This window comes from Salminus brasiliensis, chromosome 6, assembly GCF_030463535.1.
Source record: "Salminus brasiliensis chromosome 6, fSalBra1.hap2, whole genome shotgun sequence".
In the NCBI taxonomy this organism is placed as follows: Eukaryota; Metazoa; Chordata; class Actinopteri; order Characiformes; family Bryconidae; genus Salminus; species Salminus brasiliensis.
The window spans coordinates 34,548,850-34,566,708 of record NC_132883.1 but is presented as its reverse complement, the minus strand read 5'-3'; the positions used below and the strand labels follow the sequence as shown (position 1 = coordinate 34,566,708).

The following is a 17,859-nucleotide window of genomic DNA, read 5'->3' as shown; positions in this document are numbered from 1 at the left end:
GTTTAGGGATTTGGTGCGTTTGTGAGTGTTTTGAAAGCAGCCTTGTAAACCAAGCTAATGTGCTTTTGACTCAAGCATTAGCTTTTGCCAAAAAGAAATGTGGTTTTTGGCTTTTAAATTTGAGTTTATGGTTTAAATATGTGGGGCTTTTTGTTAATGGCCTGTAATGATTTTAATAGATGAGGCTGGTTTACCAGGTTTTTATAAAGGTAATGTTAATGTAAAGGTAATAGCGAAGCCATTTACAGCACGGTGATGATGCTGCATAATAGTTGCAATAGTTCTGGTGAGAGTGTGATAAATAGTTCACTGTGTTTGTTTAATAAGAAATAACGTTGAAATGACTGTCCATATGGTAGGTGACTTGGTAAAGTACTTGATAAAATGACCAATGAGTGTAGGAATCAAAACAGTTGGACTTTCTCATATTTCTGGATGTAAATGTTTGTAAACAATCAACAGCGCCTCATGTAAGCCTAAACATCCATCAAGTAAGTGTGTGGGAAATCGAGAATGTGTTGTTCGTAGGGAAAGAGGAGGGGGATAGAGAGATAAAGAGAGTACTGCTTAGAGCAGTGGCCCTCCAAAAGGGCCATGCATTCAGAGATGCATCAAGATGAGAGACTCCTGACTGTTCGAAACATTAAATCCACAAAACATCATTAGCCAGCATTAACCTTTACAGAAACGTTTTGCTACAGAAGCTCTTCTGTAGAATCAGACTATGCAGGCCTTAGGCTGAGCCTTGGGTTTTTGGGATCTTGGGTGTCCTTGAGCATTATTAACCCTGTCACCAGTTCACCAGTTGTCTTTTAGGTTGATACTAACCACTGCATATCAGGAACACCCCACAAGATCTGCCGTTTTGGTGATGCTCTGACACAAGCCATCACGCCATCACAATTTGGTCCTTCCAGCACATCAACTTCAAGAACTGACTGTTTACTTGCTGCCTAATATGTATATTTACATTACATTTGCATTCAGCAGATGCTCTTATCCAGAGCGACTTACAAAAGTGCTTTACTGAAAAATACCCTTAGCTAGTTTGTATAGACTAGGATCTATATATCTCACTAGGATGTATTTCCCACCCTTTGACAGATGACACTGTAACAAGATAACCAATGTTACCCGCTTCACCTCACTTTAGTGGTTTTAATGTTATGGCTGATTGGTGTATAGGTGTATTTGTGATCCGGTTTTTAGACACTTCACAAATACGTGGCTTTTTATTTTGTTTCCAACTAAAACCAGTTGACCTTCAAACTCTTTAGAGAAGGACATGAAAGCAGCATTGTTCTGCAGGACCAGGACCAGGATATCTTTCTCCGGAGTAGAAGTCTCTTTGCAGGTGGTATGTGAGAAAAGAAGCTACCACAGGTGAAATACTACAGGAAACAATGACAAAATCCTCCACCTAGTAATTGGGTTCACACATAGGGCCCGTTCTCTTCACCCATATTCTAATCACCCTCTATATTATATTGGGTAGGCACCTCCCTTTGTCAGTGTTTCACTGACTTAAGGCCTTGTCACCTCCAGAGAGGTTAAACAGTGAGGTCTGGTGTCCCAGACCCACTCTCCTCTAAGCTCAGTTTACAGACCTACCCATTTCAGTAGAACCACTCTGTAGAACCACAGTGGCTCCCCAGGTGACAAAGGCACAACAGTAACAGTCTGCATCAGGCAATAGACGGGATTTTGGGCCCCATTAAAAGGTATTACACAGGGCCTCACCACACACATTTTCCGAACTTTTCCCCCTTATACAGCGCCCCTGATTACAGCATGTGACTAATTTTGCAGTATTTCCAAAGCATTCTTGCCCCCTGGCTAACGGCATTGTTAAAAAAGAAATCACGGTAAAAAATATTTTAACATTATATTTACATACAATTAAATCAACATATGAATAACCAAATTGAGCGTTCCATGTATTGGACGTCTATTGTAATGGGCGTGTCGACACACAGAGAGACCCTTCTCAACCAAGGCCGTACTTAACCGCAATGTCACCAGCTTAGTGCCACCAGTTCCATGTGAACTCTACACACTACAATATTAACTACTCCACACTGGCCTCCCTGGTGACTGACTAGATTTGATATCTTTCTCTGGAGTAGAAGCAGTTTGCAGTTGGTATGTGAGAAAAGCAACAACCACAAGATGTCAGTGTGAACCAAACTATACTTAGTCTAAAATGATGTAAAATGACATAAAATTATACTAGTCTAATGAAAATATCATGGGTTTGTCATAAATAATATATCACATAAATCCTAGTTAACTACATGTGTTTTAGGTGCCCTTGTCTATAGACATTGTTGTAATTGTATTGTATTCAAGTGATCAATTGAAAAACTGTATGGCTGAGTCATGTACAATGGTAGAAGATGGCTATCAGGAAGATATTTAATTAGTAAACAGAGAAGAGAGTGTCAGACTATGGGCCAGTAACCTCCCATGGTAAGGAACATTAGCAGGATTATTATTGGGAGATTATCGCTGTGAAAGTGTTAGCTGGTAGGGCAGGTAATCCAGGTCTGTAGGATAAGTGTACACATACCACACATTATATTCCTCCCCGTTTCAATGCGGAATGTGGCAAACTAATGTCGTCCTTTGGCTACAAATCAGCAGGAGGTGAATGGCGTTTATACCTTGGAGACCAGGCCGCCGAGGTAAGACTTTAAGGAGCAGCTGACTGATTAACCAGAAAGCTGTCTGTGGATGGAAGCTGTTACCTAAGGCCCTGTCAGCTCCTAAAGTTAGTCAGGACCTAATCTGGTGATATAGCAGTCAGTATTGTTTAATGCGAATACTGAAATGAATAGTATATAGACTGGTTGTGACACGCTGACTTTGCTTCTAAATATAAACCTAAATCTTTTAAGCTACTGTGCTGAGCACATGAGATCTGTGAAATGGGAGTTGGTTTTCACCACACTTAGAAGTATTTTATCTAGACATATATAAAAAGTCTATAAGAAACAGTTAGTATGCATTCTATTAAAATATGCTACAGTGTTTAAAACATTAACAACAACAAAACCATATTGTTGCTGTCCAATGAAAAACATGTATCTCAAAAATGGTGACTTTACAGGAGAAGGCAAAGATGTTATTAACTCTGAATGGAAGTCAAGGTAAAATCAGAGTTTATTCCAAGTCATTTAGAGCATTTCTGTTGGTCTGTTCATCTGGAGTTGTGTACATAGTGCACAGAGCAGCTACAGGGTTCAAACTATAAAGAAAAGTAAAAACAGACAAACATGGACATACATGTTTTTCATTGGACAGCTGTGATATACTCATATTTGAGTAGTGGTTAGAAAAAGCTTTGTTTGGAAGTTGCCAGACATTTATGGCAATGAAATGAAATCAGTCTGCTCCTAAACATTGCAATTTACATTCATGACATGTTCTTTTACCAAGACAGGCATGACTTTCAATTGAACACTTGTAAGTGAGCCCTGGCTGAGGACACACCACACAACACAACAACACACAACAACCAAAGCACAGTCACCCCCCAACAAAATACTCATATTGATAACTAGAGAAACCATAAAGACGTTAAGTTCAGTTAAGAAATACATTGCTATGCAATCAAATTACGCAAACGGTTTGGTAATGAGACTACAGGTGGTTGTGAAGAAAGCTGACCAATTATAGCTTTGTGTGCACAAATATTATCCAGTGTATTCCTCTCCTTACTGAGAGTGGAGGTCGAACAGTCATTTCACAGTTCACAGTGATGAATATCCTGAATATATCCAGCATGTGTGAAGAATCTTAAAGCAGAATGATAAATACAGTCCTGCAACGTTATTATTCTATGTTTCTATAAAATATCACTGTTGTCTGTAAGAGGCAACATGCTTTACATTTCATTTAGATCTTCAAAGTTTTCTCTTTATCTATATTATTTTCCTACATGGACTCTTTAACTACCTGCCACTACTAACAGTACCACTATTAACTGCTATGATTATATTAAGTTACACTACACCATGATTATTATAGATAATATTAAGAGAACAGTGACTTTTATCAGAAATAAATGATTAGTGAGTCTTGGTTCCTCCCAAGGTTTCTTCCTTCAGCTTTGAGGAAGTTTTTTTTTTCTTAGGTTTTTATGTCTTCTTGTGTTGTTGATTTCTTGTCTTTTTACTGATTACTGATTTTGTAAAGCTGCTTTGTGACGACACCAGTTGTAAAAAGCGCTATGCAAAAAACATTTATTTGATTTGATTATTTTTCTGTTGTCAAGCAGTATAGATTTGTTGAAAAACATGGCGTACACATCCAATACTATATCAAAATGTTAGAAAGTAAGAATATGTAATTTATTCTTAAAAACACACAAAATGCATCTACTAAGGTTGTATTTTTTACTGTGGCATTGAATGATTGCTCTATCTCTCTCTCTCTCGACCTCGTACAGATATTTGTAATCCGCCAGCAGCTTTTATCTTCCATTAATTAAGACACAGAACCTGGAAAAATATTCTGCCAGTGGACTTCACGGTCTGCCTGAAGAAATTGGTCAGTACTTAACAAACTGGTCATGGGCCATATCTAGCTAGCCTTCACAGGTGGGCTCAAGCTCAGCTCAAGTCCATTGTGTGATCGTATTGAAACATGGCATATATCGCTGAAGCTTGCCCCCTCTAAAGGCTAACAGGAGGATTAGTTGTGCTCCACATCACAGATAAACATGTGCTAGACGTAAAGACTTTACATGCAGTAAACAATCAAAATATCCACTGGTGAATTCACGTTTAAATATAGAAATAAGTTGTGGCCACGACTTAATTAACTTGTTCCTATGCCTTACCAAGTTGTGGCTGAACATTAGGGTCTCATTCCCATGTCCTGCTATGTTCTGGTCACATGTATTTTCATTTATGTGGGATGTCACCAGTGGGGAAGACTCCACAGAAAGGCTTATTACACACTATGGTGCACTGATCAGTAACACAGGGACTTCTGTAGAAACTGGTGGGTCTATTATTTGGTTATATTCGTTGATAAGTTTGTAATAACACTTTTGGCCCACCAGCAGGTCATAGGCTGTGTAAGGGGTTAAGGATTGGACAATAATGTTGGTGTTTGTTTCCCTCATGGTGTAGTGTATATGTCTGTGCACGGCCAGTGTAAAGTTACTCATGATCTTTACATGACATATTAGGGATAATGCACACACGATTCCTTCAAATTTGCATGAATTAGTCCTTGCAATTTGAATGAAAGACATTTTTGCAATAACTAATTTTATACAACTACTGGTTTCAGAAACTAGAGACATCAACGTTATACTTCGAGCAGAGGTCTCTCAAAATCTCTCAAGCCCTTCTGGGAATTTGCTCCTCTACCGCATGTAGCTAATTTCATTTCATATCATTGAAGTTAATAGCCAGCACTAAAACGCCCTAAAAGCAGGAACGAGAGAGTAAATAACCTCCTGCTTTTAGGTGACGTGTTTTGCTACCTGTTGCGTTTCTCACGAATCGTTCAAACAGTGTAAACTCGACCTCACTCGCTCACGGCTGAACCACTCCACTCCACACCAGAGCTACACCACCTGGCGAGGAGCTCGCTTAAAACCCCTCTACAACTTTAGCTAAATGTCTCCAGTGATATTTGTAAGAGGGAGTCTCGGGCTTCAGTTCACGTGGTCGGAGTCGCCCTCCATTGTGTGTCCTCCTCCTACGTCGATAGCGCTGACACGAGTCCAGCAGCAGGGATGAGGCAGGTCCGCTCAAACGGGATTAGAGTCACTCCGGGATTTTTCCGGTGCGGGCTGTGGATCTGTGCGTGGAGCTAAGAGCAGCACTCGACCTGCTGCCGCTGCCGCTGCTGCTGACGGTTAGGCTGCTCGACCAACACTCGGCTGTGTGAGGTTTACTCTGGGCAACTCTGAGTCCCTGGAAATGAATTTCAGAGACACTTGTTGATCAGAACAGTCTGGATATACGAGCCGTTGTCATTTTCACCGCTTTGGCAGCAACGACTAGCCATGATGTGAGGACAACACCCGGATGTTGGGAGAGAGAGAAGCAGGCGCGCTCCATGGCGCTCGGGGAACTACGAGCAGCACTTTATAATCCGCGGATTACCGGCTCGAATTCACACCGAACACGAGTCCACTAGTTGCGGTTAGAAAACCAGTTTATAAAAGGGACTTTCAATGAGGAGGGAAGGATGGACGAGCCAGAGGAACCGACTGGAGGTAAAATAATACTAATAAAACTGAAACCGGCGCGCGCGCCCTAACCTGAGGCTCGCGCTCGCGCGCGCGCGCTCCCGTGACTCTCTCTCTCTCTCTCTCTCTCCCTTTCTGCGTTTAGCGCCTCTGCTGAAGTCAAACATGGGATCCTTTAACGGTCCCGATTCTTTGTTTTCTGTTGTTGAAATACGTTACTTTAGCTTCCCAGACAGCCACCCCAAACCACATCCCCTGTGCAGGACCATCGTTTCTGCGATGTAATTGGTTCCGCCGCTTGAAACCGTAGTACAAGTGACAGGTGAGGCAGACTGTGTTTATGAAGGGGAGGAAGGGAGAAACTAGCTACTTTCTTGACTGACATTAGGTCTTGGCTCTGGAGTCGGTCGCTTTCACACACAATTTAACCGTGGAAGGGCAGAGCTGTAGTCTAGTTTTAGCCACATGCCAAACGCTTACAAGTTGACAAGTACACGCTGTTGCTGTTGCAGCCTGATGGAGGCCACCAGCAGATGGGAACAAATGGTAGAGTACTTTAGTCAGTGATTTACAAACTGTGTGTGTGTGTGTGTGTGCGTGTGTGTGTGGCCATTTGATGTCTGGATCTTTTCAGAAATGCAGCTTAAAACTCTTCAGTTCTGAAGTTTGACTGGACACACATTTTAGGGGCTAGTGAAACATTTTTAATGGACATAATAATAATAATAATAAAAAACACCTAACCTAGTCTTAATAACATCATAACTGAGATGTAAACATGTAAACAAGTCATTCAAGCTGGTTTGGTGTGAAGTGGTTCACTGTATAGAAACATACCTATTTTATTTTACGTCTGTGGTAATGTATACATTTCTTTTAATAATCCTCTAAAATGATCAGTGGACCTGCATGCGGCTTCTGAGTTTTATTCGTGATAACGTGGCGATACTGGTAATGTTGGAAAGTGGTAAATCCACCCCATTGTGTACTATTTTGCCAATAAATAAAATGGCTATGCTTTGGTAAAATATTGAAAATATGTGCAGTTGGCTCAGAACAGCGTCTTAGGTATCAGGCAGTGTATTTGGGTTATACCTGCAGCTTTTATCAGCATCAAACCCTTTGGACATCTGGTACCCAACACCATCACTGTCAACAGACTGAATTTCACACCAAAAACCACTTGGAACGACTGTTTACATCTTAACATCCGGATTGGGCAGAGATTTGAAAAAGCTGCTGAAAAATGCTGTTACTATTTCAGTTAAGCTAGATCTGTGTGTCTAAATAGTAGTGGTTAAACCTTAAGCTTTGATTTGTAAGACTATGATTCAATATTTGGCTATATTTCAGTTGTTACTAAGAGACAGAGTGGTCGCAGCATTATAAAACAGCGCCTTTCGCATCAAGAGTAAGAACAAAATCCAAGCCCAGATGATCTGAATGAACGACTGCTTGTTGTCAGTGGCACGAATAACGTGCTTATACCTGGACCATTGTATTATTTCAGTGTGGAGCATCTTTTCAGTTGTAGATGGCTGCTGTTGTCAAGGAGATTCACTTTGTCCACACGTTTCTTGCGAGACACTATTAATAGCCTTCCAGCCAGCTCTTCTACGTGTCTGCGGCCAGCACATTTCACATGAAGCACCATCTAGATTTGATTACGAATTGTACCTTTTGCGTGGGTGGTGTTGCATGGGATTCTGCACACTGTGACACTCATACAGCAAATAAAACATGAAAATTGAATACCCTCGTAGCTGTAACGAAGCTTTAGCGATGGTCTGCGTGCAACTTCTAGTCATGAGGCCTTACGAGAACGCATCTGCTAATGATAGAGATATAACTTGGCTCTAACTGCTACAGCCTAGTTCCTCTGACGGTGTAGCAACTGGCAGATCAAATGACCTAGAAACTCCACCACCAGATACGGCTCTGCTTTTCCACATGACAGTACATTGATTTTTCTCTCTCTATTCTCTCTTTCACACTCGCTCCCTCTCTGTTACTCTATTTTTTTCAGACTCTTGAGCTCATACTTCTTCTTTTCTCCCATCTTCAGGGGCAAACAATGCCAGCAGCACCAAAGCCCCTCCCTCTGGCGAAGCACCTCCCCCTTGGTCTGAAAGCCCCTCCCATTCCAGTCAGACACACCCACAGGCTGCTAGTCTGTCCTGGCAGGCTGCGATCAATGCTGCGAGAAGCGCCAAGGGAGACAACCCCCAGACGATGAGCGGGCAGTCGGTGGCGGGCTCTGCTCCGGTGGGCTCCCTGTCCCAGAGGAAGAGGCAGCAGTATGCCAAAAGCAAGAAACAGGGCAGCTCCACCAACAGCAGGCCTCCACGGGCACTCTTCTGCCTCACCCTCAACAACCCTATACGCAGGGCCTGCATCAGTCTGGTGGAGTGGAAGTATCCTTCCATTAGTGGTGCAATTATGGCTAGTTATGGCTGTAAGGGACTAGCGATGGGAGGTGGAGGAACAGAAGGATGGAAGGATTGCTTAATGTGTTAGAGTTCTCATTTAGTATTAGGCCAGTGTTATGCAAATTAAGTGCTGCAACTGAAATATGCTAACAGGTCTCACAAGTTGTCACTGATCAAGGTATTTCTTTATTACATGCAAACAAGGCTTTATATATATATATATATATATATATTATTTATGTAGATATGTGTACTGTGCTTTGGCTTATTTCCCATTTGTCCTTAACTATGTGCTCTCCAGACCTTTTGATATCTTTATATTGCTCTCTATTTTTGCCAACTGTGTGGCCTTAGCTGTTTACGTCCCCTTCCCTGAAGATGATTCAAACTCAACCAATCATGACCTGGTAAGTACAACAGTTCCCTCAGTCTTTGCAGAGATGCTGGTTTTTGGTATAGATTTATTGTGCTGCGAATCCATGTTTGTGCTCTTCCAGCTCTAGAGCAGCGCAAGACCTACAGGTGTTCCCCCATGATTCTCTGGTTGTATTTGCTCAGGTCTTATATCATTGGCGCATTGTTCTTTGTGTTTGGCTGTGATTGGTGGTTCATTGTCCTTCCCAGGGTTGTCTTCATTGCCATATCATGTTTCGTTGGTCAGGGCATTGCTGTTGAATAGCTTGTACACACTCTGTGCATTGCGTGTTTGCATCTATAACACAATCAGATTAATGGCACTGAAGCAAGAGCAGCTAAAAGAGGGTTTAATTTGAAAGCCAATAGGCAGCTGTTTAATTGTTGCTTGCAATTTTAATTTGAGGCTGTCAATCAAGCAGTTCAGGAACTCATTCAATTTGCCAAAACGTTTGCTTTTGACAACTTCCAAATGATTTTGTATCGCTGCTGAATCTTTGAGCAAGGCTTTACGCCTCAGGTTGCAATTATACTAATACATCATCATTTAACACATGTACCCTTGCGGCATCAGCTTTACACTGACAACGTGTTTGCTGCCACAGTGGCATTAGTAAGGTAGGCATTTGTTTCTGTGTGCACGCTGTCGCGTAAGCTGGTGATTGTGTTTGTGTGTGCATGCGGCAGACTTCATGAGTCTGAGGTAGGTCATGACACTTTTCCTCACTTACACAGAATGATAAGCAGGCGTGATGATTAAAGTTCTGACTTTCAAGTGCAATTCTCATGACTTTCTTCTAGTGATTGCTGTGTCAATGCAGATATGCACTGATTAGCCATAACATTAGTACCTAATGTAATATTGAGTAGGTCCCCTTTGTGCCACTACAACAGATCTGACCATTCAAGGCATGGACTGCACAAGACCTATGAAGGTGTCCTGTAGTATCTGGCACAGTTGAAGTTGGCAGCAGATACTTTAAGTCCTGTAAGTTGTGAGGTAGGGCCTTCGATGGAAAGCAGTAGTGAGCCTTAAGGGGCTCATGACCCTGTTGCCTGATGTTTTGGAGATGTTCTGACCCAGTTGTCTAGCTTTCACAATTTGGCCTCACAAAGGGTCTCAAATCCTTATGCTTGCCAATTTTCCTGCTTTTAACACACCACCTACAGTCTGATTTTAATTAGTTTAAAAAAAAAAATTATCTGGCATTATCATTACCATCCTGATCTCATTGTGTGTCCCTGCTTTCACCACTATGAATACAGAGTTTGTTTTTGTTTTTATTCAAGCATTATTGTGTCAATAGGGGGATTTACTGAGATCCAATATTTTGCATTATTAATACAATAAACAATAATGTTTAGTACACTACGCAAGCCATGAAATAACGGCTGCCACACCTCAATAGTGTATTATACGTCTAACAGAATATATATCCTATGTTGTAGGATGCAACATTCCTGATCTGTTATGTAGTGCACTATGTGAGAAGACACCCTCAGCCATTTAAAATATAGCCCTATCATTTAGTTATTTAATTATAAACTGTTTAACAAATTCTATTGATTGATTGGTTGGATTAAGTGCCATGCTGTGAATTTGTTTACGACTGTTGTAAATCAAGTCTGCATTATAATTTACAAGCAAAACACACCACTGATGAACTAGAACTAGAGGATGCCTTTAGCTGAACACCTAAGCTGTATAAAAGAGAGGCTATAATCACAAAAGAGTTAGAACTAAAGGTGCACGTATTTGTCACTGTACAGTGTGGACTGTACAGCGAAATGTGTCCTCCGCATTTAACCCATCTGGTAGTGAACACACACTCACATGTGTTAGGGGCAGTGAGTACACACACACCCAGAGCGGTGGGCAACCAACTCCAGCGCCCGGGGAGCAGAGAGAGTAAAGGGCCTTGCTCAAGGACCCAACAGCGGCAGCTTGCCGAGACCAGGAATCGAACCCACAACCCTGTTATCGATATCCCGGCGCTCTAACCGCTGAGCCACCACTGCCCACCACTATTGACTGTACAATAATCGGCCGTTACATTAAAACCACCTGCCTCATATTGTGTCGGCCCCTCACTGCATCCTGTGAAGTCAGCACAAGACGTGGTGTTTTGGATATACTCCAGCTCCAGCCGTCACAATTTGGTCCTTGTCAAAGTCAGTTAGTTCCACACACTTGCCCATTTTCCTGCTTTTCACCTTCAAGACCGGACATTTCACTTGCTGCCTAATATCTCACCCCTGGACAGCTGTCACTGTAACAAGATAATCAGTGTTATTTACTTCAGCTGTGGTTTGTGATTTGTGTATGTCTGATATATGTGATTAATACAGTGTCTATGTACAGAATGGCACACATTTGATAAAAACATGCATTGGCTGGAACGCGCCACTGTTGCTGTTACTGAATGTCAGTGGTGAAAACTGAAAATTGTGTTCAATTAGTGGAAATTTGTGCAAATAATAATCAGGAAGAATCAGCATATGTCCCCTCATATGGCTACTGAACAATGCACTGCTTTCTTTGGTCTTAACTTAAATAAAGACTGCTGTAGTTTGGGTATGAATGACTATGTGCCTTAGGAAGGATTGCATGATGCATGTTTTGATCTGTGCACTTGTATGTATGTGTGTGTGTCATGGCTGCTAGGGTTATAGTGCTGATCTTACTGCTGGCTAGCGGATTAAGCCCTGCTGTGGATTAGCTGTCAGTCAAAAGGGAGGGGGTGAGGCTGAGGTTAATGAGGGTCATGGGGCTGTCGGTGTTCTAATTTGATGATGCGAGATCTTGACTTTCACAGGCCCTCTCGAGTGTGTTTTTGATTTTGTGCAGATTAGCGCTTGAGAATAATGATGCTTAAAGGGAGTGCTAAATAATAACCATAGACACTTTCTGATCAATTTCCTGCAATCTTGGGTGATGAGTTTAAAAACTGAAGCATCTTTAAGATCACCTGGTTGCATTATGTGGCAACTAAGACAAGAAACAAGTGGCCATTGCTAATTTGGGATTTTGAAGCATACTTAAGACAGCATTTTGGAGAATTGATATTTCTTGCTCTTGAGCTCCCCCTTCAGTCAGGGAGTGGAACGTGCTCTTTGAGCTACTTCTAAGGGGCACACATTTCTGGAAAAGGCTGAGTGATATATAGCAGTTGCTGAATGTGGAAGACTTTACGCAGATATGACTTGGGATATGCAACGTTAACACATCTTTTTATGCTTTTTATACTCTCTTTACATACAGAAAGTGCAGTTAGCTGCGCGCCAAACCTGGAGTAGCAGCAACAGAGACGCTATTCTGCCTATTACAAGTCAATGGAGCGTCACAGTGGCACAATTTCCAGTGCAGGAGCTTAAGAGATTGTTAGCATGTATGGTTTAACATATGTAAAGAGTTTCTCAGGTTTTAGTCCACTAGTTATACAGACAACAATAATGTTTTAATTAGTGTCAAGACGAGACCGGGACACAATCAGTCAAGCCTGACACCAGATTAAGAAAAAAATAATAAAGAAATAAGCTTAACAACTTATCTAAGCTCAGATGGGTCTCAGGTCAAACTATCCTAAACTGCCTGCTACATCTGCTACAGATCATAGTTGTTAGATCATAGTATATATAAGTATAAGTATATGTAACATAGTATATATATATAGAAGTCAGCCATAACATTCAAATCACTGACAGGTGAAGTGAATAACATTGATTACCTCGCTTGAGTGACACCTGCCAAGGGGTGGGATATACATATTGGACAACAAGTGAACAGTCAGTACTGTTCAAAATGGGTCAGGGGCACCCAAGGCTTATTGATGTGATCTACAGAGGCCCCACCTCGCAACGTAAAAAGATTTAAAGGATCTGCTGATAGTGTCTTGTTGCCAGATACCACAGAATACCTTCAGAGGTCTTGTGAAGTCCATGCCTTGATAGGTGAGAGTTGCTTTGGCAACACGAGGAGGACCTATGCAATATTAGTCAGGTGGATTAATGTTATAGTTGCCTCTATGGTCCTTTTTTTTTTTTTTTTTTTTTTTTTTTTTTTTTTTTTTACAATATTCTGTGTAAGTATAATTTACTAATTCTTTCCTTGCACCGTGTCTGTTCCCTGCAGTTCTAATCCTGAATAAAATTAAGGTCTTGCTTTTTTGTTGCAGGAATTTGGGTACAGAGCAGTGCAGTTTAAAGGCAGGCATATTGAATCTTTTTTGTCAGCAGAGGTTGCGTTTACAGAGGCTTCTGAGCAGCACTGGCATGGCGGAAACTGGTCATTAAACAAGCTCTCACTACTCAGACTCTCTCCTGCATCATGCACAAATCTGTCAAAATGTCTTTTTTTATGTACCAATTATGATATGAAAAACTCCAAGACAAGCATTTGGAATCTCAAGTCTCAAGACATTGCCCAAAAGTTAACCTTAGCTTCTAGACATAGGGAGTACCAGTGAATCTCCATCACTAAATATAGGTGTTTTTCAGCTGTGTAGTACTGAAAGGGTTCTTTGATGCATAAAAATAGTGGAACCCTTTGTGTCTAATATAGAACCATTGTACCAGAGATAAAGCAGATGTAACTACTCCTACTGATGTTAGCTAGATGTTAAGTGCTCAAGCCTTTGTTGACTACATATAAACTACTCCAGCTGATGTTAGATGGGTTCAGAAACATGGTGACATGTTATCTACTGCAAAAAAAGCCTTGTGTAAAAGAGTTTCCCCATCAGCATTCACTGTAACACTGTAATGGTTAGCTCTGTTATCTTATTACCTCATCCTCAGAGAAAGCCTCTGTTATTCAAAATGAAAACCTATTGATTTCCTTTCCTTTTTTGAATATTAGCATTTTTATTATTTACAAGTTTTACCTCTGAATGCTAAATGTTTTTTGCACCGAACACCAGTCTTATGTCCAAATAGTAAGCCTACATCTTTATGTTAATTTTAAAATGTATAAGTTAATTTTTTTACCTTCCTGCAGTTGATTACCTGTTCATTAACTCTTACAGTTACTAAAATATAAACATTAGTCAGTATACACCTCCGTAGTTTGAATACCACCACAATAAAGAGTATAGGCCTGTATACTAACATAGTATTTCAAGAGCACATATTAAACTTTCCATAGTTCTAGAAGCACTGCAGCTGGTCCTTAAGACCATTGTTTGTCAGTCTGCATAGGGCTTTCATTTCACAAAATTGGGTGCTATTTCTCAGCAGTTTCAAAAGACAAAAGACTGTCAGAACAATGACAAGACTACTTCATTGTCAATAATAAACAATAAACAATAGGCTACCATTACTCTAATCCAAGATCTCTGAAACACTGAGTGGAACAATTTACTTTTACAGTCAGCAAATGATTATAGGGATGTCATAATAATTAAAGACAATTTCAACAACAGCACTTAACTTCAATAACAGCACACATTTCTGTCTTGTATCTGTATACACACATGGATACAGATAACATTGCCAGAAGACCCCAGTGTTTCCCCTATCCTCTCTGTTCAGGATAGGGGAAACTTCAAGATAATCCTAATCCTATCCTAATGGTATTGTTTCTGCAGTTGCTGACTGGGGCTTGAAGTAGTAGTAGATTTAGCAGTTGATGTCCCTCAAGACTACGGGGACATTATTTTTAAGTAGGCCTTCCATACAGGGCAGTTCCTTGAAACAGCTCAGACTGAGAAAGCTCATCTAGAATAACATGCTTTGGTATTTCCCATACTATAGAAATCAGTGGGTGCCTAGTAATCTTGATCGCCCAGCCACTAATCCTATTAAAGTTTCTGTTTTTCCTTAGCAAACAGAAAGAGATGCTGATTGTCATTCTTTGCTCTTGATTGCTGCCTAGTTGTTCGCCTAGAGGTTTTATTATTATTATAATGATCTTTACTTTGTTTGACTGTTCTAGTAAGCCTAATGTCACAATGTCATGGTTTCTCAGTTTGTCTTGGTATTTGATCCAGTGGTAATCTCAGCACTGACTTAGACAGAAATACATTTCTATTCTGTCTATTCTCGTCTAAGTATAGTTTTATTTCCTTCTATTTTTTTTTATCTCTTTGGAGTTTACCTAATTTTCTCCCCGATTTACCCATTTCCAATTCTCAGTCAGTGCTTCCCCTATCACATAATGGTCTAATGGTCATGAAATGTCAGCCTTGTTTATCTATAATCCACCTTCACACTTCTTTTGTAAGTAGCTTGTATGTGTGTATGAGTGTGTCTGGCAAACTTTCTGTCTTATCTAGTGAATTCATCTTAATGTTGTGAAGCTAACAATGCTACATTAACCAATAGTTTGCCTTCCCCTAATTCGACCAGAGGCATAAAGCTTAGCTATAGCAGTCTGTATGATTAAAGAGTCACCCAGTAAAGGAGTTGGCGTCTAAGCGAAACTCAAGGATTGTGTGTGTGTGTGTGTGTTTGTGTTTGCGTGTACTGAAACATATTCTCAGAAAATGTCAGGTTGCGTCCATCTAACTGTGGGGATTAAGGGTTTAACCGTCGAGCAGAGGGAAATGAGTCAGGATAAGCAACAGCAATCGCTGTGCGTGTGTGGGTGAGCATGCGCATCTGCATGTCTGCGTCCCACTATAAGGGCAGGGGACACAGGAGGTTCTGTGAAATAATAAATGTTTGCGGCTAAGCTGTATTGTGCCGGTCCTATATGTGGTAGCTTGATATGTCATTTCAGTTCTGCTGCTCTATTCTATCCATCTCCTTCAGCAGTTAGACAGAAGGGAGCCGCAAACATTTATTATTTCACAGAACCTCCTGTGTCCCCTGCCCTTATAGTGGGATGAAAGCTAGTTCATAAAACGCTCATATACGGCTGCGTGTAACATGGCGGCTATGCGGCTGTATTTATGCGTGCATGCTTCATTGATTGTATTGTGCAATGGTGACACAGTGGCATATTGGCTGCCAGTCTCTTTCACTGGAGTGGGTGAACAACAGCCTTATTAGGGCCGGTGGTATTAGGGGAGGGCGGGCTTTTGCTTTTTACTAAATCATTTTTAAAAAATATCACACACAACAAAGAATTTGAACCATGTACAGCTTTTGTACAGGCATGATTTCTACATGCTCGTTAAAATACATGTGGTTATAATGTAGGATATCAATTAATATGTGTTAATGTGTGTGAATTAGGGGTGTAATGGTATGTGGTATGTGCCATATGGAAACCTTAGGGTAACTATATAGATTTTCTCTATAGTAACTGTAGTTCTGTTGTTGTGTTCTAGAAGAGCACCCCATTGCAGTCTTCTAGGTGTAATTATTAGACATTATTCACAGCTCTCATCAGTAGGGGGATTTCTTAGAAGGAAACAAAGCAAAGTTGAGAGTCTATGGTGGGGAATGATTTTACAGTAAAACAGGAATGCAGGAATGTAATATTTGTGGTTTGAGTGCTTAAACTGCACAACTTCCTCCAGACCTTTCCCTGTAATATAAGATATTAAACACACTATGAAATGGTCAAAAGTAACCTGTAAAAAGTAACTGTTTACTAAAAACATAAAGATTATACATTTATTTATCTGTAAAGATCTTTTTGTTTAAGGTACCCTGATCATATCAGGGGGCAAACAAGTGAATCTGATTTCGTATTTGGTTATATCCCTAGCTACACTATTAAAAATATACATTTCTTAAGGAACTTTTTGAGGTTCTTCAGTTTGGAACTGTGGAGGAACCCCTTCTAAGGTGCTTTGAGAAACCTTCAAGGAATCTTTTTCTTCTAAAAAAAAAAAACGTTTCTTGGTGGTTCCTCAAAGCACCTCATGAGATTCCTTCACAATTTTAAATAAAAGAACCTCCAAAAGTTCCTCAAGAAACTTACATTTTTAGCAGCGTAGAGTGGTCTTAACACCCTTAGCATTGCATTGGGCTGTGGAGTGTTGTTTGTGATCCAGAGCTCTCATTATCTTACCAGAGGTCAGGCTCACATTGTATATAGTGTGTGCTTTCCATTCAAGGTGAGCTTTACTCCTGTCATTATAATCTTAAACCCTTCCAAGAAACTTTTAACAGTGGCAGTAATCAGGTGACTTTCTCTTTCAGTCTTGCTCTCTCTCTCCTTCTCTCTCACTGTAAAAAAAAAAACTGTCGCTGAGGGACTTTGTGTGGGCATTCCGAGTGGGTGTGTGACAGCAAAAGGGTCAGTTCTCATTAACACACTCACAAACACACATGTGCACAGTTTGCCAATTTGCAGTCCACAACATCCACTGGCTGACTTGCCTGGAGCTGTAGAAAACGGAAGCAGTGGCTTTTTCAGAGCAGATCATCGTTCCTATTGATATAAAAATGCACGTGGGAGGGAATTGATCCCTTCACTTTAGCTGTATGAACTTCATTTGCCTGCCATCTAGCACAAAGTTAGAGCTAAACATAGAAGCTGTTAAATATGTATGTGTATTTGTGAGTCCTGGAAAAATTAGATACGAGTTCTACAAGTGCTACAGCAATCTCAGTCGTCACAAGTATATTGCCAAAAGCCATTCTCTTCAAAGGCTGTGTGTTTCAGCTGCCAAGACTTTTGTTGATGTTTCAGTATACATGTGCATTTATGTACCTTGGTCTGTGCAGCCTAATTTAAGTAACAGTGTGGAAAATGACCACAGTAAACAGTCAGGGGGGGACAATCCCTTGTGATGCCACAGCCATCCATGGCCTGGAGTCTTAAAGAGCATAATTGGCCTTACCTTCTCTGAATAGGTAGGATGGCCCTTTTAAATAGGGTTGCTTTTATTATTATTATTATTACTCATCATC

At 40.7% G+C, this 17,859-nt stretch overlaps 1 protein-coding gene across 15 annotated transcripts in view; it reads left to right on the top strand.

The window, feature by feature from the left end:
• The window catches only part of cacna1db (calcium channel, voltage-dependent, L type, alpha 1D subunit, b), a 108,339-nt gene that overhangs the window by 7,982 nt on the left and 82,498 nt on the right, over positions 1–17,859 (top strand). For 14 of the 15 annotated variants that reach the window (XR_011979834.1, XM_072682155.1, XM_072682151.1 and 11 more), the window contains exons 2-3: positions 8,277–8,625; positions 8,942–9,047. Coding sequence is in view for 14 of the 15 variants with exons in the window: in XM_072682155.1 (XP_072538256.1) it covers positions 8,277–8,625; positions 8,942–9,047 (455 nt within the window). In the remaining variant the exon portion in view is untranslated. Of the gene's footprint in view, positions 1–5,568; positions 6,239–8,276; positions 8,626–8,941; positions 9,048–17,859 lie in introns of those variants that run through there. The other variant, XM_072682156.1, reaches the window with a different exon arrangement.